We start from the raw sequence: 19,151 nt of genomic DNA on the forward strand, positions 1-19,151 counted from the left end.
CTGTAACCAGATGGTAAGACGTTATCTCTCCACCCTGCTGAGCCAGAGTGATTAGAGCACCCAGTCTTTGGTCACGTCTGGAGAAACCAAATTGCCCTGTAGCAATAGCAATTAGCTATTTCTCCTCTCCCCTCCCCTCACTGGGAAACTTTATCTTTGACCCCTTAGTGGATTATATCGATATCCTCTTTAAATATTGACCAGAGATTTCCCCCTAATCCCTAAGGCTTTCTCCCTACAGCTGACCATACTAAGAGGTCTCTCTAATAAACACCTGTTTTTTTCCCCATAGATTTAATAATTTAACAACTTTAAGAACAATTGCATTAAAAGGTGGGAAAAAAAAAAAAAAACCCTTGGAGTTCCTTCATTCCGTCATTTTTTCTTTTTCTTTTTTTTGAGCTGAGGATCGAACCCAGGGCCTTGTGCTTGCTAGGCGAGAGCTCTACCACTGAGCTAAATCCCCAACCCCATTTTTTCTTTTTAAAAGAGGATTTATTTTTATTTTATAAGCATTTTGCCAACGTACATGAATATGGTACACATGCATGCCTGGTGCCTGTGGAGGCCAGAAAAGGGTGTTAGATCCTCCGGAACTGGAGGTATAGACAGTTGTGCGGATGTTGGGAACTGAATTCAAGTACTACAACGCATATCCTGCTTCAACAAAGGAACGAAAAACCAGTTTTGACAAAATGAAATTGATGTCATTAATGGGACAAGTGACGTTTGAATGGTTTAAAACCACCAGCAATTGGAGCGGGAAAGTACTGGGTCTTTGCCACTGCGCATCCTGTATCGCCATTTATCTCCACAATCTTCTTTCTCTTCCTTTTCATCTTTCCACCTTGGAATCACCCGGTGTCCACATATTCTTCACCCACACAAAACATGCACGTGAACATTCACAGCAGCATCACAGCATGCGTGTAGAAACCACCCAAGTGTCCATCAACAGATGATGTGGCTGGAAGAGTATTCCTTCAGAAAAAGGAATGAAGTCCTAGAGGGCAAAACAGTCCCTAGGTGGCGCCGGCAGAGGTCCCTGGGGGTCGGAGACCGCAGTGCCGAGCGGGCCCCGTTGCCTTCCCGGGTCCACGGAACACTGATTGGCTGAGCTCAGTAAGAGGCGGGGCGAGGCTCAGCGGGGCGGGAGGAAGCCTGGTCTCGCGAGATCTTGTTGGTTCCGCATTTCGGCTCTCCGTAGTGTCGGAGGCAGCTCGGCAGGACTCTGCGGTGTGTGCTGGTTCGCGGCGGCTGGACCCCAACTCCAAGGCCGGGCCGTGAAGCTTCTGCCGCCCTGCTTAGTCGCGGACCGCCCTCCGCTTCCCGGTGCCCGCAGCGGCGCCGAGTCTGACTGGGGCGGGGGCCGCGGCCCCTCGGGCTAGCGAGGATGAGCTTCCTCTTGTGAGTGGGCCGGGCCGGGCCGGGCCGGGGCGGGGCGGGTGTCGGTCGGCGGGGCCCTGGTGAGGGCCCGGCGGAGGTGCCGAGCGGAGGGCGGAGCCGGACATAGGGCTGAACCCGGCCTGCCGCGTCGGAAAGGTTCGCGCAGGAAAATGTGCAGTGCCTCTGTGTCTAGACGAGGCTGAGAAAGAAGAGTGCAGATTCTCAGCGGTTTTACACTGTGTACTGGGGAAGCTGGCACCTTACCAGGTGATTTTTCCCCCCTCCATCCGGGGCAGGCCTCGAACCTGGCCTCCTCTGCCTCAGCCTTCCAAGTAGCTAGGATTACAGCCAAGGCCACCAGGACAGGCCTGCTTTACATGTGGGCCTTTTTTGAGAGAGGGGGGGGTCTCACGATGTAGCCCAGGCTGGCCCGAAACTCATCATGTCGTCCAGGCTGGCCTGGAATTCAGAGCTCCACCTGCCTCTGCCTCCTCGGTGCTGGGATTAAAGGTGGGCGCTTTCATCTCGACCCCAAATGTGAATCTTTTTTTTTTTTTTTTTCTTTTTAAAGGTTTTTATTTTTTGAGAACTTAGTAGATGCGGTTCTTTCCCCCCATCATATCCACTCCTTTTCTCCACTAGCTCCTCCAGTGTCCTCTCATCTCCCTTTCAAATTCATGTTCTCTTCTATAGTTTTATATGTATGTGTGCGTACATACACATACCTATGTGCACATATACACACATGTATACCTACTGAATCCAGTTAGTGTTGCCTGTATGTACTTGGGTGTAGAGGTGACCACTTGATCATGGGCAGTCTATTTGAGCTTGTCCCTGAAGAAAAACAACTGCTCTTCCTTCTGACTGTCTCTAGCTCTTCAACTAGGTGAGGTAAATGTGAGTCTTTATAACTTAAGATGATTGATACCTTAGTTTTTTGTACTCTTCTTTGGCTATTCTGAATAACGCTGCTATGAACATCTGGTTACAGATTTTTGGATGTGTGTGTGATGGTATCTCTTGGGTATTCAGAATGAAAAGTTACATGTCAGTCTTCTGAGGCACTGCCAAGTGTTTTAAAGCTCTGCACTGCATTTTACATCCCCACCTCATTGTATGAGTGTTGTTCGAATCTTAGATTGTCTTTTAGTAAAAAACCCAGAGCCAGATGTCAGGGTGAAAGCTGAAAGATCAGAGAAGCAGAACAGCCAGCCACTAGTTCTTACCTCTACAAAATCCTCAGCCTAAAGAGAGTGAGTTCCTGTTTCTTCATGCCTTTATACCTTTCTCTGCCCTGCCATATTACTTCCTGGGATTAAAGGGGCGTGTGCTTCCCAAGCAAAGGCATGATATCTCAAGTGCTGGGATTAAAGGTGTGTATTACCACTGCCAGGCTCTTATGTAGTCTAGTGTGGCTTTGAACTCACAGAGATCCAGATGGATTTCTGCTTCCTGAGTGATAGGATTAAAGGTGTGTGCCACCAGTGCGTGGCCTCTGTGTCTAGTCTAGTGGCTGGCTCTGTCCTCTGGCAAGCTTTATTAGGGTACACAATATATCACCACATAGGAGTTTTAAAATTCTCCAATTCCCATCTGTCTGGTAGTTGTCTTTTTGTTATACTCAGTGTGAAGTGGAATCTCTTGATTTACATTCTTCCGGTGACCAATAACATTAAGCATCGTTGTGTATTTTCAGGCTACTTGTGGATAAATAAAGTCTTTTGGAATCCCTTTTCCTACTTTAAAATCAGATTGTTTTTTATTTTGTTAACACCTGTTAACTGTACAAATTAATGGGTTTCACTGTACCATTTCCATATGTGTATATATGGTTCAGAGGTTGTGTCCATCTGCCCTTTTGGTTTGAGTTGTAAGAATTCTTCATGTTTTTTGGACATGAGTGCCTTATCACATCTATGACTTAAAAATAGATTATATTCTGGATTATTATTTTTTTGTTTTTGTTTTTGTTTTTCGAGACAAGGTTTCTCTGTGTAGCTTTGGGCCTTTCCTGGATCTTGCTTGGTAGACCAGGCTGGGCTTGAACTCACAAAGATCCACCTGCGTCTGCCTCCCAAGTGCTGGAATTAAAGGTGTGCACCACTAACACCCGGCAAAGAGTCCATGAATTTTTTTTTTTAAAGACTTATTTATTATGTACACAGAAGAGGGCGCCAGATCTCATTACAGATGGTTGTGAGCCATTGAATTGAACTCAGGACCTCTGGAAGAGCAGTCAGTGCTCTTAACCTCTGAGCCATCTCTTCAGCCCCATATTCTGGATTATTTAACTGTCTTGATGCCATCATTTGAAGCATAACTGTATTTTTTTTTTAAAGATTTAGTTAGTTTTTGTTTCTTTGAGACAGGGTCTCACTATGTAGCTCTTGCTGTCCTGGAACTCACAATGTAGACCAGGCTGACTTCAAACTCAAAGAGATCTTCCTGCCTCTCCCTCTAGAGTGCTGGGATTAAAGGTATATATCACTATGCCTGGCTTAATATTTATTTTTACTTTCTGTATATGAGTGTTTTGCCTGCATGTATGCATGTGTATCATGTGCATCGCATCTGTGGATGACAGAAGAGGGCATCAGACCCTGGTGTGGAGTACTAGTTGAAGATGTGGTACATTTGTTTATGCTGTGGGACATTTGTTCAATGATGCAATGATGTGTTGCATTCTTTTTTGTTTGTTTGTTTGTTTTTTCCGAGACAGGATTTCTCTGTGTAGTTTTGGTGCCTGTCCTGGAACTCAACTCATTCTATAGACCAGGCTGGCCTCGAACTCACAGAGATCCGCCTGGCTCTGCCTCCCGAGTGCTGGGATTAACGGCGTGCGCCACCGCTGCCCGGCTTGCAGTACATGTTCTTAACTGCTTAGCCATCTTCCTAGCCCCTAATAGAGCCATTTATATGCCAAAAGTGCCAGTCTGCTTTCTTTCCTAAAAGTTCATACATTTTTTACTTTTAACCCAACAGCAGCAGCCGCTCTTCGAAAACATTCAAACCAAAGAAGAATATTCCTGAAGGCTCCCATCAGTACGAACTCTTAAAACATGCAGAAGCCACTCTGGGAAGTGGCAATCTGAGGCAAGCTGTCATGTTGCCAGAGGGAGAGGACCTCAATGAATGGATTGCTGTCAACAGTGAGTTTTAAAGAACATTAGTTAAACTTGCTGATTGATAGAGTTTGCTAAAATCTTACTGAATGAATTTTCTCTTATAGGTATAAACATTGTAATATAACAACTGTCTATACAATGATGAATACAGATACATTTAGACTTTATTTGTCAAAGTACTTGGTTGTGTTGGTTGAGTGGAGAAACTTGAAGACAAGTGCTGAGTGCTTTCAGCTGCTTTTTGGGGAGAACATTGTGAAGAAATGAGTAAGGTCAACTAAAAATGTACATGCAAAGTGAGAGGCTTATATGTTGTTTGAACAATGTAAAGTACTACTTATTTAGGAAACCCCTGCTTTTAATTTTATCCAGATTATTGAGTTTGGGCTGGAAAAATGTGTTCATGGTTAAGAGTGCATGCTGTTCTGCAGAGAACCCAGATTGTTTCCCAGCATTCACATAGGGCAGATCATATCTGCTTGTAACTCCAGTTACAGCTCCCGAGGATCCAGCAATCTCTTCTGGCCTCTGTGGGCACTTGGACTGTCATCTATATACTCATACACAGATACAAATGCACATAATTTAAAATATTTTAAAATTAAACCTCAAATTCTGAAGGCATGTGTTGGCCTACTGCAGTTTTAGATTTTTTTTTTAAGCTTAGCTGCTCTAAATCATCTATTCAAACCTTTTGGTTCTGGCCGTTGAGATGGTTCAGTTGGTAAAGATATTTGTTGCCAAGTTCAGTCTCTAGAACCCACATGTTGGAAGATGAGGATTGACTCTTAGAGATTGTTCTCTAACCTTCATGTATATGGACATACACACATACTCAAGTGTGTACACACGATAAATTAGTAAAATGTAAAATATAGTTAAAAAAAACAACAACACTTTTATTCCCAGAGTCCCTTTATTTTCTGAACAGTTACTGGAGGGCTGGAGAGACTGCTCAGTGTTTCAGAGCTAATATTGCTCTTGGAGAGGACCAGAGTCCAGTTCCCAGCTCCACATCAGGCCTCTCTGTAACTCCAATCCTGGAGGATCCAACATCTCTGGCCTCCACCAGCACCTGAACTCCTCCTCCCCCTAGTAAAAAATAGGTCTTAAAGGGTCTGTCTGCTCTCACCGCTGTGTCGGACAGACAGAGGGACCAAGCTCCGGAGCTTGAAATAAAGGCTCTTTGCTTTTATATGTGGGGGGAAAAAATGGGTCTTAAAAAAAACATTACTGAGCATGTCAAACTTTTAATTATGTACAGTGCATCTAATGTTACTGTTTGGGAAATTTAAACTGAGAAAAATTAAAATATTTACTTTTAAATTTATTTAAAAATAACCCTATCCTGTGTTAGCAAATACTTTTATTTAAAAAATTTTAATTTTCTAGAACAAGTTTCAGTGAGAAATATGGCATTGTAAGTCTTTGGGAGTCTTTCTTACTGTTTGGCTTAATAGTCAGCTAGGTCCTCATGTCTGCTTCTCATCCACTCACAACATGGTGGAGACCCTGCAGAACCCCACTACACCCTCTTCAGGACGAGAGTGAAAGCCGCAGTTGAACCCTTTCTAGGCTTACATATGCCCGTGAAATGTCATCTTCTGTATTCTTCTTTAGTGAGAATGTTGAGGTGAGGCCTGATGTTGCTTTCTTTAAAATATAACTAAGGTGCCCGACATAGTGGCCCACACCTTTAATCCCAGTCCTTGGGAGGCAGGCATGGGGATCTTTGGACCTCTGAGTTTCAGGACAGCCCGGGCTACACAGAGAATACTTGTCTTGAAAATACTAATACTAATAGAAAATGTAACTAAAAGGAAAGTTTATAAGTTAGGGAGTTTTTATGAAATGTTTTTGATGAAACAGAATTTTTTTTTCTTAATCCATGTTTGAAGAAACTTGGGAAGCCCTAGTTAATCTCCCCACCCCCCCACCCCCCCAAGTATTCCTTTAGACAGGATATGGCATTTTGAAAAACTTGCCAAATCTTAATGATTCTCTTCACACCCAGTGAAGTTTACCCTCACTCCTTCCTCCTCATCCTCCAGATCTAGTAGAAGCTCCTTTGGAATGTCCTGACCGCCTCTGTCCTTCCTGATGTTGCTTTTCTCTGAACTTCTGGTACTTATTGTTGGCATGTGGGTCCCATCTTCAGTCTTGTGTTATTCATCTTTTAAACTCTTGTGTTTGTATAGACCCAGACTAGGGACTTGATTCCACGTGCTGATGCTGAAGCAGATGTTTGAAATGTAGGATACAGCCTGTAACTTCTCACTAAGTTTGTTCTATAATAACAAATGATAGGATGTAGTTTAGATTGATAAGCTAGGAATCTTCCAACTCCTTGGATCTAATCAAATAGTGTATTCCAGTGACTTATTAGTTACCATTAAGTTAAAATCAGCTCCAGTGTTTTGGTTAAGTAAGTTGGACATGGTAGTGTGCTCCTGTAATCCCAGTTGCTGGGGAAACTGAGGCAGGAGGATTGCATGAGCCCAGGAGTTCCAGATTAGTCTGGACAACATAGAACCCACTTTCCTAGTCCATTTTCCTTCAGCTGAGAGGTCTGTTTGGTCTGTCATAGTTAACATAGATTCTTAGAGTTACGGCCTTGTCTTTGCAGCTGTGGATTTCTTCAATCAGATTAACATGCTGTATGGAACCATTACAGAATTCTGCACTGAGGCAAGCTGCCCAGTCATGTCTGCAGGTCCCAGGTATGCATCTAGCCTGGTACAGACGCTTTTGAGTTTCTTTCATGATGGATAAACACTAAACAGTACTGTTCTTACCTGTTTCTTTGTGTAGAGATAATTCAGTTTGTGAGTTCTTGACTACTCAGCAGTAACTCTTATCGTTAACTACTTTGGTACATGAATATTCAGTGTGTACTGCTTATGAATTATAATTGTATGGTTCTGTTGTAGGAGGGGATGTATAGAAGTTTAAGTTGGGGTCAGGGAGATGGCTCAGAGGGTAAAGGCACTTGCTGCCAAGACTGACTCTACAAGTTGTTTTCACATGTACAGTGTCTACGTGTCCACATAAATAAATGTAATTTTAAAAGAAATGTGACTTAGATTCATCCAGAAAGTCTGGTGTTGTTTTGTTTTTTTGTTTTTTGTTTTTTTATTTGATGAGAGTTTAATTTCTTACAAAAATCTTTAGGTAGTCTTTTAATATTTGCTCATTTTTCCTGGTACTTGTATTGAATTAACGAAAGTAGCTGCACATCCAGAAGTAAGTATCGATCTTAAAGATGCTGAGTTAGAAATAGGCTGAGAGTTTCCTGTAACTTCTTAAAGCCTCGTAGAATTTCTGAGGACAGAATGTGAACCTGCTTTGATTACAGGCTGTACGTGTTAAGATATAACAACTGTCAGTTACACGTTGTTGTTCCCTGCAGGTATGAATACCATTGGGCAGATGGCACTAATATTAAAAAGCCAATCAAGTGTTCTGCACCAAAATACATTGACTATTTGATGACTTGGGTTCAGGATCAGCTTGATGACGAAACCCTTTTCCCTTCGAAGATCGGTAAGTTATTACTGCAGAACTGCCTTTCTTTCTGAATGATGGCTGTTATCTTTAAATGCTCTGACTTTAAATCAGTTTAGCAGAGAAAGCCACACTCTCCAAAAGATTTTACCCATATATATTTCCCCAGCATGCCCGATTGTGTTTCTTCAATACCAGTTAATACTTATTTTTTAATCTCTTCCAATTTGATTAAATTGGATATATTTTAAAATAATTATTTTTTGTGTGTGGTTTGAATGCCATGGCATATATATGTATATGTGTGCGTTAGACAACTTCTTGGATTTGGTTTTTCCACCTTTACATGTTTTTTTTTTGTTTGGTTTGAAACAGGGTTTTACCATATAGTCTTGGCTGTCCTGGAACTCGCTCTGTAGCTCAGGCTGGCCTCGAACTCACAGATATCCACCTGGCTCTGCCTCTCAAGGGCTGGGGTTAAAGGCGTGCGCCACCACCACCGCCGCCTGGCTCTAAACTTTTATTTAAATGTCCATTTAAATTATTTTTGGTTCAAGCCTGGTGGCCTGAGCTTGATCCCTGAGACCACTAGTGAAAGGAAGTTGTCCTCTGACCCCCACGTGTCTTATATATAGCACATGCACGAGGACACTTGTGTTCATGCACACACCAGTGTGAATGAGATTAAATACTTTAGGTTTATTTACATCGTCTGTCCGGTTTATGTCCTTTGTCATGTAAACTGTATGTGTTTTCCCTAGGGCACCTTTGGTCTTATTTTAGAGTGTTTTGCTATATGCATTGCTCTTATTTTGCTCATTTTCTTTGAAGTGTAGGTGGTTTTGTTGTTGCTTTGTGTGGTGCTAGGATTGAAGCCCGGGCCTCACATGTGTGCTAGGCCTGTGTTCTATTCCTGAACTCTGCTCACAATTCCTAATTGGGTTTTAACAGTGAGAAAGGCTTTATTTCTAGATAATGACATTGCCTATGTTTTTTTAATTAACTTGTTTTTTGTTTTTGTTTTTTAATCTTTGGGCTGTCAGGGTTTTTGTTCTGAATGCTGCTTAAGTTTTTTTTTTTTTTTTTTTTTTTTTTTCCTAACAAGAAGTTAGCCAGTTTGTTCCAGTTTGATATGAGTGTCTTTCCTTTCTCAGTTAAATCATGTATAGAGCAAATTGCCTTTTTTTTAGGACCTTGTAAACCTTGTAGAAATTGTACAGTTTCAAATCACCTTACAGGGCTAGCTTCCTGTGTTCTTTACGTCTTTCTATTTGTTCTTCATAAAAATACAGAAGCATTTTCTCAAAGTGAAAATAAAAATTTACTGTAAGTCGGGTGGTGGTAATCCCAGCACTTGGGAGGTAGAGGCGGGCGGATCTCTGTGAGTTCAAGGCCAGCCTGGTCTACAGAGTGAGTTCCAGGAAAGGTGCAAAGCTACACAGAGAAACCCTGTCTCGAAAAACCAGAAAAAAAATTTTTTTTTTTACTTTAAAAATTGTGCGTGTGGAGTTGGGGATTTAGCTCAGTGGTAGAGTGCTTGCCTAGCAAGCGCAAGGCCCTGGGTTTGATCCTCAGCTCCAGTTTTTTTTTTCGAGATATGATTTCTCTGTAGCTTTGGAGCCTGTCCTGGACTAGCTCTGGAGACCAGGCTGGCCTTGACTCACAGAGATCCACCTGCCTCTGCCTCCCGAGTGCTGGGATTACAGGCGTGCGCCACCACCGCTCCCATTGTCTATTTTTGATGACTATAAGTTACTACTTCTTTTGGTTGCTGGAGGTCAGACCCAGGGCCCCCCACATGGTTAAACTCATGCTTTACCCATTAAGTTATACCCAACTTCTCCATTTCTTTTTAAAATGTTGTGCTAGGAGAACATTTCTGGCTGGCTACTGTTTTGATTTTCGTTATTGTTCTGAAGAATAAAGTTAGCCTGCTTGCTGTTCTGGGGCGCAGAGCAGCTGCTTACCAGATTTGTTTGTTTGTTTTGGTTTTTCGAGACAGGGTTTCTCTGTGTAGCCCTGGCTGTCCTGGGTTTCACTCTGTACACCAGGCTGGCATTGAACTCACAGAGGTCCATGTGCCTTCTGCCTCCTAAGAGCTGGAACTAAAGGTGTGCACCACCACTGCCGGCTGCCAGATTTTTCTTATGCTTTTGTTTGTTTGTTTTGTCTTTTTGTTTTTGTTTTTTTGAGACAGGGTTTCTCAGTGAAACAGTCCTGGCTAACCTGGCTAACTCTGTAGACCAGGCTGGCCTTGAACTCACAGTGATGCTTCTTCCTCCCGAGTGCTGGGATTAAAGGTGTGCTGCACCACCATCACCGCCGCCGCCGCCGCCGCCCAGCCCAGCTTGTGCTCTTTTTCATAGTCTAAGCAGAGGCACTTCTGGGAGAAACATTTAGTTCAATTAAAAAAAAAAAAAACAACAACCAACATTTATTTTTTTGCCTATTATGTATGGCCCAGTGTGTCTGGGCCTGGGTGTGAACTTGTGTGTAAAGTCAAGTCTGTAAAGGTGTGAAAGTCAGAGGACAACGTGGGGAGGTCAGTTCTCACCTCATATCATCAGGCTTGGCAGGTATCTTTATCCAGGCAGCCAACCTGCTGGCCCTAGATCAAGTTTTTATACTTAGGCTGATGTTGGAAAATGGTAGAGCACACCTGCAATCCCAACATTCCAGAGGCGGAGACAGGAGGATTGCTGGGAGTTCAAGGTTAGCCTGTGCTACAGAGTGAGACTTCGTCTCAAAGAAACAAAAACGTTGTTAACAATCTTCTACTAAACCTTGTATTTCCTTTCTCACAGATACTTTATTTATATTGGTTCCACTTGAATATGTTCTATTAAATTTACTTTAGAAAGTACTTATATTAAAACAGGTTACATGTTGACTCTGTTAAGTTTCATTTAATTTTATTTTTATGAGGCAAGATCTCATTTAGCTCAGTGTGGCCTTGAATTCACTGAGTAGCTGAGAATGACCTTGAACACTGAGTCCTTCTATCTTTACCTCCCACTTGCTGAGGCTGTAAAATCTTACCACCATGCCCCCAGCATCCTCCTTTTTCTCAGCTTCTCTTTCTGCTGTAATAATTCTAGACTCCTCCCTACCTCTTCCTCCCCATGAGGCTGTTATCAGTGTTGTAAATTTGCTAGTTTCATCTATTGGTGAGAACTGTTCTTTTTCTTTCTTCCTTTCCTTTCCTTTCCTTTTTTTTTTTTTTTTTTTTTTTAAGATTTATGTGTACAGTATTCTGCCTGCATGTGTGCCAGCGGGCCAGAAGAGGGCACCAGATCTCGCTACAGATGGTTGTGAGCCACCATGTGGTTGCTGGGAATTGAACTCAGGACCTCTGGAAGAGCAGTCTGTGCTCTTAACCACTGAGCCATCTCTCCAATCCGCAAGATAGGAATTTTAAGAGACATTTGGTTTTAAAACCTGCCATTTTGGAATTTCGTATTAAGATTCTGTCCAGGGAAACAGCTCATAAGCTCCAGTATAATGTTTGAAAGCTCAGTTTAACTAAGACTAGGGGTTGGGAATACAACTAAAACAAGCAGAATTTATTAAATATCAAGATTTTAAGGGCCAGCAAAAGAAAAAAAGTAAGATGCACAGAAGGAATGCTGTTAGAATCCTCCATTTTCTGAGAGGTTGAAGATGTTTTGTTTTTGGTGATTCTGAGGAACTGCTCTTTGAAACTGACTTTTGTCAAGCCTGAGACTCACTGGAGTTCGTGGCCTCCCACAGACCCACCTGTCTGCCTTGAACTAGAGACCAGCACCACATGCCCAGCAGGCATGCTTTCTCGGTGCTTCTCAGTGGTGGTTTGTGTAGCCAGTGCCGCTGTCTGGCACTCCGGTCCCTTTGCTGAAGGACTTTGGTGTTGTCAGCCAATCTTGTCAGGACTGTAGCCAGTTGTCCCATGACTACTGCTTCAAGAGGCCCCCACACCTCCCGGTTTTTCTCTCAAGAGGTATTTTTCTCTGAGAAGGAACGAGGTCCCCGCTTCTGTTTCAGGAAGGATCACCCATTTTTGGGCTCTAGGAAAATGAAGACTACTTTTACATTCCAGAGTCATGTAGAAGATGAGAGGTGCTCTCTGCCAACTTGAGGGCTGTCATTTATTTTGTTCAGGAAAATTTCCATTCCTAATTATTATTTTTTTCCTGTTACAAATGACGAAAGTGATGTTTATAATCAAAGTGCTTATTCTTACTGCACTTCATCTTAGGGAGAAGCTCTGATACTAAACAACTAACATGTGAATTTGAACTGTGATCAGCAGTCTCTACCTGTGTCTTGTGGTAGGCAATCACTGTGGAGCGGGAAGAATACTGAGGTTGGGGTTTGCTTTGCTTACAGTCCTTTGAAGTTGACTTGGGAGAGCTTCAGCTTATGTGCTGCAGTCGCTTGAGGAGTATCAAAACTCGCTGCTGTCTTATTTGATGATTGATAGGTGTGTATTCAATTACAGGTGTCCCATTTCCCAAAAACTTCATGTCTGTGGCAAAGACTATCCTGAAGCGTCTCTTCAGGGTTTACGCCCATATTTACCACCAGCACTTTGACTCCGTGATGCGGCTGCAAGAGGAGGCCCACCTCAACACCTCCTTTAAGCACTTTATTTTCTTTGTTCAGGTAGGGCCAGATTGATCTCGGACTCTCGGACTTGGACCTTGGTAACTTAGTAAGGGCACTGTCTTGTTCACAGATGCAGACAGTCTGAGCACAGACTTTGTTTTCTTCTCCCACTGCTTCACCCAGTCCTGAAGCAGTATAGAAAGGAGGACTGTCTGAGCTGGAGAGATGGCTCAGCAGTTAAGACCATGTACAATTATTGCAGAGGACCTGGGTTCACTTCCCAGAATCCCAACTCCCTGTAAGGGATCCAGCATCCTTTAGCTTCCACAGGCACGTGCACACATGTGGAGCACATAAACTCACAAAAGGCTCACAGACAGACCCAAAGTAAGTGAGTAAAGCTTTAAAACAGAAAGGAGGAAAGGCAGCATCCTTCTTGGGTCAGCTGCCTCGGGCTTCCCTTGCTCTTCCAGGTCTGTGGCCTGTTGCCTGTGAGCACTAACTCAGAATTAGAACTGGGAAAGGTAAAAATAATTCATATTATTTGAAAAAGATAATAAAGAATTACCAGAGCATGATGCACATCTCTGCAATCCCAGCCAGACCTTGTTTCCAAAAACCAGAAAAGAGCTAGAGTGACTTGGGGCTCCTCAGTAAAGAGTACTTCCTGCTCTTGCGGAGGACCCGGTTCATTTTCCAGCACCTGCATGGGGAAGCTCCAGGGATTCTGATACCCACTTCTGGTCTCGTCAGACCACCCACACATACGGCAAACACACACAAGTAAAAGTAAAAAGTTTTTAAAAAAAGCTAGGCAATTCTGTACGTAACATAGCATTTTACAGTAAGTAGAGAAACCTGGTAGCCTTTATTATTGTGTATTATGGTTCTGTGTGTATTGCAAAGGCTATACCACACTTCTGAGATTGTTTTTGTGCCGTGTGTGTGTGTGTGTGTGTGTGTGTGTGTGTGTGTGTGTAAAAGTTGTAAAAGTTGACTTGTCAAGAGGTGGCTGTTATCAGAGGTTCAGTTAGTAATTTTTTTTTTAAGATTTATTTTTATTTATTAAGTATACAGTATTCAGTCTGCACATATTCCTGCAGGCCAGAAGAGGGTGCCAGATCTCATTACAGGTGGTTGTGAGCCACCATGTGGGTGCTGGGAATTGAACTCAGGACCTCTGGAAGAGCAGCAGTGCTCTTAACCTCTGAGCCATCTCTGCAGCCTCCAGTTAGTAATTTTTAGGTCATTGTATGTACACTGTGTATTTCATTTTAGTGTTTAACACTCGTAGCTACAGTTCCTTTCCCCACCCAGAATCTGGTTAGGAAGGGAGCCTGATGTCTCAGCACTGTTAAAGTCATGAGTTGAGTCTTGGTCTTTCTGGAGACAAGTCACACCTGGTGATCTTAAGGGTCACCAGACATTGTTGACTTACTGTAAGAGTTTCAGTGTTGGTTCATTATTACATTTTACTTTTCTTCTCTTTCCAGGAGTTTAATCTGATTGATAGGCGTGAGTTGGCACCACTTCAGGAATTAATTGAGAAGCTTGGATCTAAAGACAGATAAACGTTTCTTCTAGAACACAGTTAGCCCCTCGCTCTGTCTACTGCTAGCACCCTCTCATTGCTGTCTGGTATGGACTAGTGACACTGACTATGAAGAAACAGGATCAAAGGACCGTTTGTTGTCTGCAGAGAAAATTGTCCCAAAGGTAGGCTGGCCAGGTAGCTTCAGAACAAGACCTGTGTGGCACAGCCAGATTGGAAGTGCTTTGTGGCCACCCGTCCTTCAGTATCCCTTGTTGTAACCTGAGGAGTAACCTGTGGTCTGTGGCTGATCTTTTGTTCAAGAAAGTGATTGAAGCCGGGCGGTGGTGGTGCACACCTTTAATCCCAGCATTCAGGAGGCAGAGCCAGGCGGATCTCTGTGAGTTCGAGGCCAGCCTGGGCTACCGAGTGAGTTCCAGGACAGGCTCCAAAACTACACACAGAAACCCTGTCTTGAAAAAAAAAAAAAAGAGAGAGAGTTTTTCCATGTGACACCATAATGGACATTAAGGATTTTCAGCAGTAACTAATAAGTTTCTAGAACAAATTTCTTAACACAGATCAGTTTTGCTTCATTTTACAAATTGAAATGGTGTTCCATTTCTAAATCTCAGCAATTTAGAGCTTATATTTCACCTTAGATAGCCTTTTAGGTTTGTGTCTGTGTGCTGGTGTTTATAGATAAGAGTATATATATATATATATATATATATATATATATATATATATATATATATATATATTTTAGCCAGGCATGATGGTGCATGTCTGTTACCTGATACTGTGGAGGCAGAGGCAGGAGGCTAGCCTGGGCTACATGGTAAACTTGTTGCTGAAAAAAAGTTCTGTTTTACAAAATCCACAAGGCTTAAATCACAGGCATATGTGGCATGAGATTAACCAAAGTTATTTTTAAGTGACTTTAATTTTTGGGATTGTGTTCTTGTCTGTCTAGATAGGGGTGTATAATGGATGTAGTCTCTGTGTCCTCTGATGGCAGCATGCAGGTTCTCCTCTTGAAACTCTTCACTTAGATTTTGGCAGAGATCAAGAAACTTCCAAAAAACTATGACAGACTTGGGCCTCAAAGCCACTATTTTCATTGATGATTCGTGAGGCCTTGCAGTTCTGGAGAGGACAGTAGGAAAAAAGTGTTTAGAATACTTGATCATTTCCTAAATGAGTCCATGTTTTTATTGCAACTTGAAACTTGCATTTATGTGTAGAAATGCAGACTTTATGGCAATAAGGAAAAAAGTAGCTTGAGGGTGTGTGTCTCCCTGCTGCCTGTTCGAGGGAGGGCTGGAGATCCAGCAGGGAAGTGAGTTAACAGCCTTGCTTCATTCTGTTACTATACAAAGGCTGCATTGAGCTCTAGGGATTCTCTCCTCCTTTGTCTTTGTATCAAAACTTGAAAATTTCCTCATCCTATCAGGATAAAAGACTCCTTTATTGAGGAAGGTGCCTGCTTTTCATTAGGTCCTCAGATCTAGTCAGTTCTGGTTGCCTCCTCAGGTGCACATGGCATCCCAAGTATCCTGGACACTTGTCCACTGGGCAGTGCTGTAATGTATCAGCATTCTGTGTGTCAGGGCTGGGACTAAGTTGTTCACTGGCCTCCTGCATGGCTTTATAAAGGTTAGAGGTGATGAGGGTTTTGTTATTTTTGACTCCACTAAACTATACAAGAAAGAATTCCTTAGAAACTCCAGTTTTAATAACTCATTTTTAGTATGTTCTTAAGTATGCTTAGAATTTTAAAGAAGTCTTGTCTTATTTTCATGGAAACCACACATCACCATTAGAGGAATTCAAGGTGGGATAATGGTTTAGAGAAAAAAGGACAGCTTGGAAACACCTCCTAACCCAGTCCAGATGTCAGCTGTTCTGCAAGTGTGAGTCACCTGCAGACAGGATGCAGGCTTCTAGATGCCACCAGGAAAGCATCACCCCTCCATTTACTTAGATTTGCTTAAGTGAAATTCTCTTTCTCAACCAAGGCTCCATTTTTAGGATATTGGCACCCTCAAATCAAAGGTTCTGCATGCATCTCAGAGACAGAGATGCCCTCTCCGTGATTGAGCTCCAGATGGGTAGATGCTAAGATATGGAGGCAGCCCCAATGGGACAAAACAAAACCACCTTGGTAGTTAAAACTTGAGTGTCTCCTTTTGTGTGTGTGCCCCCCCCCCCCCCACACACTCCATTTTCCTTGTGTCTTTTTAAATGAAAACAATGCCAGACTCCCAAACCAACCTGCCTTAACCAGCAGTGTGTATGCATTGTGCTGTTTGCTCACCTCTGAGGCAGAGCATGGGAGGAGGGTGTCATTTTTCTGCCATGACTAGAGGCGCTTCATAACATCTGAAGAAACCAGTCTGTCTTGGAGTTATCTGCCTGCTCCCTGTTCCCCACCCCAGTAGCAGTCAGTTGTCCTGACTGCTCCCCAGACTCAGCTGCAGTGCTTCCAGTTGCCTGCTGAATTCCGCCTTAGCCCTGTGGTGCTTTAATATCCAGGACTTAAAAAACTTGGACAATGATACACAGATGTAAAAAGAAAATCATACTTCATTGTAATAGTTTTGTGTTGACAGCCACTCTGCTGTTGTTCTGCTGGCTGACTGGTGACTTACCAGCAGCCAGTTAGCTAAGAGCTGCTCTACTCACACAACTGCTCACTGGAGAGCTGCAGGTCTGTGTTCACAACTTGCAGCAAAGGCCCAGGCACGGTCTTGGTGCTGAGGTTTCCTGTTCTCTGGGCTTCTCTCTAAGCCCTAAGATCATACAGTAGTAGAGCTTCTCAGACCTGACGTCATGACCTCAGAAGCATACACAAATCAGGCCCGAAGAGTATGGGCCTACAGGTGTGTTGCCAGTCATGGTGCCAGGGCTCCTCTGCTGTCTGGGAGCCCTGGCCTGAACAGTGCCAGCCTGGACATGAGCTGCTGAGCACCTTCAACTGTCGTATGAGTTCTGGCAAGGAGGAAAGGGGTCTTCTGGTCTTCCTGGTTTATATTCAGCTTTGATGCTGGGCTCTGAGGGCTTTGGAGCTCATGTGGCAGCAGTCATCTTACTGAGGCAGCTGCATTGAAATTCACAATTTCCTCATCAGAAGTATATCAAACAAGTAAAGCCAAATGGATGACCAGTGTGCTACAGGCTGCTTATAGAACGGCGTTCTGTGTTGGTCTGCAGCAAAAATCATTTGCATAAGATAGTCTTGGTTACCATCTAAAATAACTTAAAATATTCCTCATGGAAAAAAATTTGTGGTATTTTTAAACCTTTAGGGCTTTATTCTATTTTTCTAAGTCGTTAACTGTACTTTTTAAAAAAGTATTTTGTATCTACTTTTGTAACTTCATCAGAATAAACTATATTGAAAGCAAAAATGGCTTTGAAGTATGTTAGCATGCTTTTCATTTAAATGTGGAAATCTGTGGATTTTGATTACAGTTTAAATTTGGAGGGTTGTCTTTGCATATCATTTAGTATCTACTTTCTTAAAGCTTAGGAAGGAGAAGTTCCTAAATAAAACCAAATATAATACCAGAGCCTTATTTCAAAGAACAAATCCCTCTGACTAGTGCAGATCCACCCTAGACAGAAATGAGCAGTCTCCATCCTGGGACATTCATGGGACTCTAGATGTTATGTACATTCTCGGGAAAGGGGATGGCGGCTAGATTCACCAATTTTCTTACCTTGAAGTCAAGTACTCCTGTATCCTTAAAACCCTCCCCAGCCCAATCAGCCACTTGTCATTGTAGGAGAATACCAACATGCTCAGTGTATTAGTCAGGAGGGTTCTTTAGAACAGGGGTTTCAACCTGTGGGTCACAACCTCTTTGGGGAAGGGTCGTGGAGACCATTGGAAAACACAAATGTTTACATTATGATTAATAAAACAGTAGCAAAATGAGTTATGAAGTAGCAACAAAAATAATGGTTACCATTACGGAGTAGCAACAAAAATAAGCCATAGTTGGGGGTCCCCACAACATGAGGAACTGTATTAAAGGGCCACAGCACTAGGAAGGTTGAGAACCACTGCTTTAGAGAACAGAATTGATAGAAAGACTGTATATGGGAATTATTAGAATGGCTTACAGGCTGTGGTCCAGCTAGTCCAACAATGTCTACTGATGGAAGGTCTGAGAATTCAGTAGTTGTTCAGCTGCATCTTTTGAAGCTATTTGAAACTTTAAAAGAGCAGAGGTAACCTAGACAAGAGTCAGGAAGGCCAGAGTTAAGCCTTGAAGCATCAAAGCCAGAAACTACAACATCCTTTAACATTGTCCAGTGTCAAGGCTTTCCGGTCAGAAGCAACCTGGATGTCCCTTGGTGGGCAGATCCCAGGTCATACCACTCTATTTTGGCTTTGAAGGGGCTGGGAGGACATTGTAGAGCTTTACTCAGAGGGAAAGTTTTATCACTTGGGGCTGTCTGGGGAGGCAAGAGATGCAAGTCAGGGAATTTTCAGTCTTTTCCACAAATGTTCAGACAAGGTCAGAAAGCTGGTACACGCTGCTTGGATTGAATCCTCCCAGCCCCCTAAGAAAGGGTTCTCTGTGTAGCTCTGGCTGTTCTGGAACTTGCTCTGCAGACCAAGCTGGCCTTAAACTCAGATTTGCCTGCCCCTGCCCGAGTGCTGGGATTAAAGGCATGAGCCGGCGCTGGCGCCGCAGCTGCCACCACCACCACCACCACCACCACCACAGTGAGCTGTAGGATTGAATTTTTAAGAACTGATGCTTGGGGTGCTAGGAAGCTCTATGAAATCATTGTTACTAAAAATCATCTCAGGATGAAAACAGATGCATCCCAAGAGACCTGAGGAGTCCCTGTGGTGAGGTGGCACAAGTTTGTAACCCCAGAACAAGAGGGTCAGAAATCCAAGGTCATCTTCAGCTACATAATGAATTCAAGGCCAGTTTGGGCTACAGGAGACCCTATCTCAACAATAAACAAAACACAGAGTGATTAGGACCCAAAGT

The 19,151-nt window shown here is 43.0% G+C and overlaps 1 protein-coding gene across 1 annotated transcript; it reads left to right on the forward strand.

Moving 5' to 3' along the window:
- Positions 1–1,196: 1,196 nt before the first annotated feature.
- On the forward strand, positions 1,197–14,515 carry Mob1a (MOB kinase activator 1A). The gene is made up of 6 exons (XM_036180308.1): positions 1,197–1,407; positions 4,372–4,538; positions 7,141–7,234; positions 7,924–8,057; positions 12,496–12,659; positions 14,096–14,515. The coding sequence occupies exons 1-6, from the start codon at positions 1,394–1,396 to the stop codon at positions 14,171–14,173; spliced, it is 651 nt and encodes a 216-aa protein (XP_036036201.1). The 5' UTR covers positions 1,197–1,393; the 3' UTR covers positions 14,174–14,515.
- Positions 14,516–19,151: the final 4,636 nt, after the last annotated feature.

The sequence above is a fragment of the Onychomys torridus genome, chromosome 3 (assembly GCF_903995425.1).
Source record: "Onychomys torridus chromosome 3, mOncTor1.1, whole genome shotgun sequence".
In the NCBI taxonomy this organism is placed as follows: Eukaryota; Metazoa; Chordata; class Mammalia; order Rodentia; family Cricetidae; genus Onychomys; species Onychomys torridus.

Excerpts from the sequence above, each read along its gene's own strand:
- Mob1a (XM_036180308.1), top strand. Across the intron at positions 7,235-7,923 it reads GTCATGTCTGCAGGTCCCAG|GTATGAATACCATTGGGCAG; the intron begins GTATGCATCTAG and ends TGTTCCCTGCAG. Across the intron at positions 12,660-14,095 it reads ACTTTATTTTCTTTGTTCAG|GAGTTTAATCTGATTGATAG; the intron begins GTAGGGCCAGAT and ends TTCTCTTTCCAG.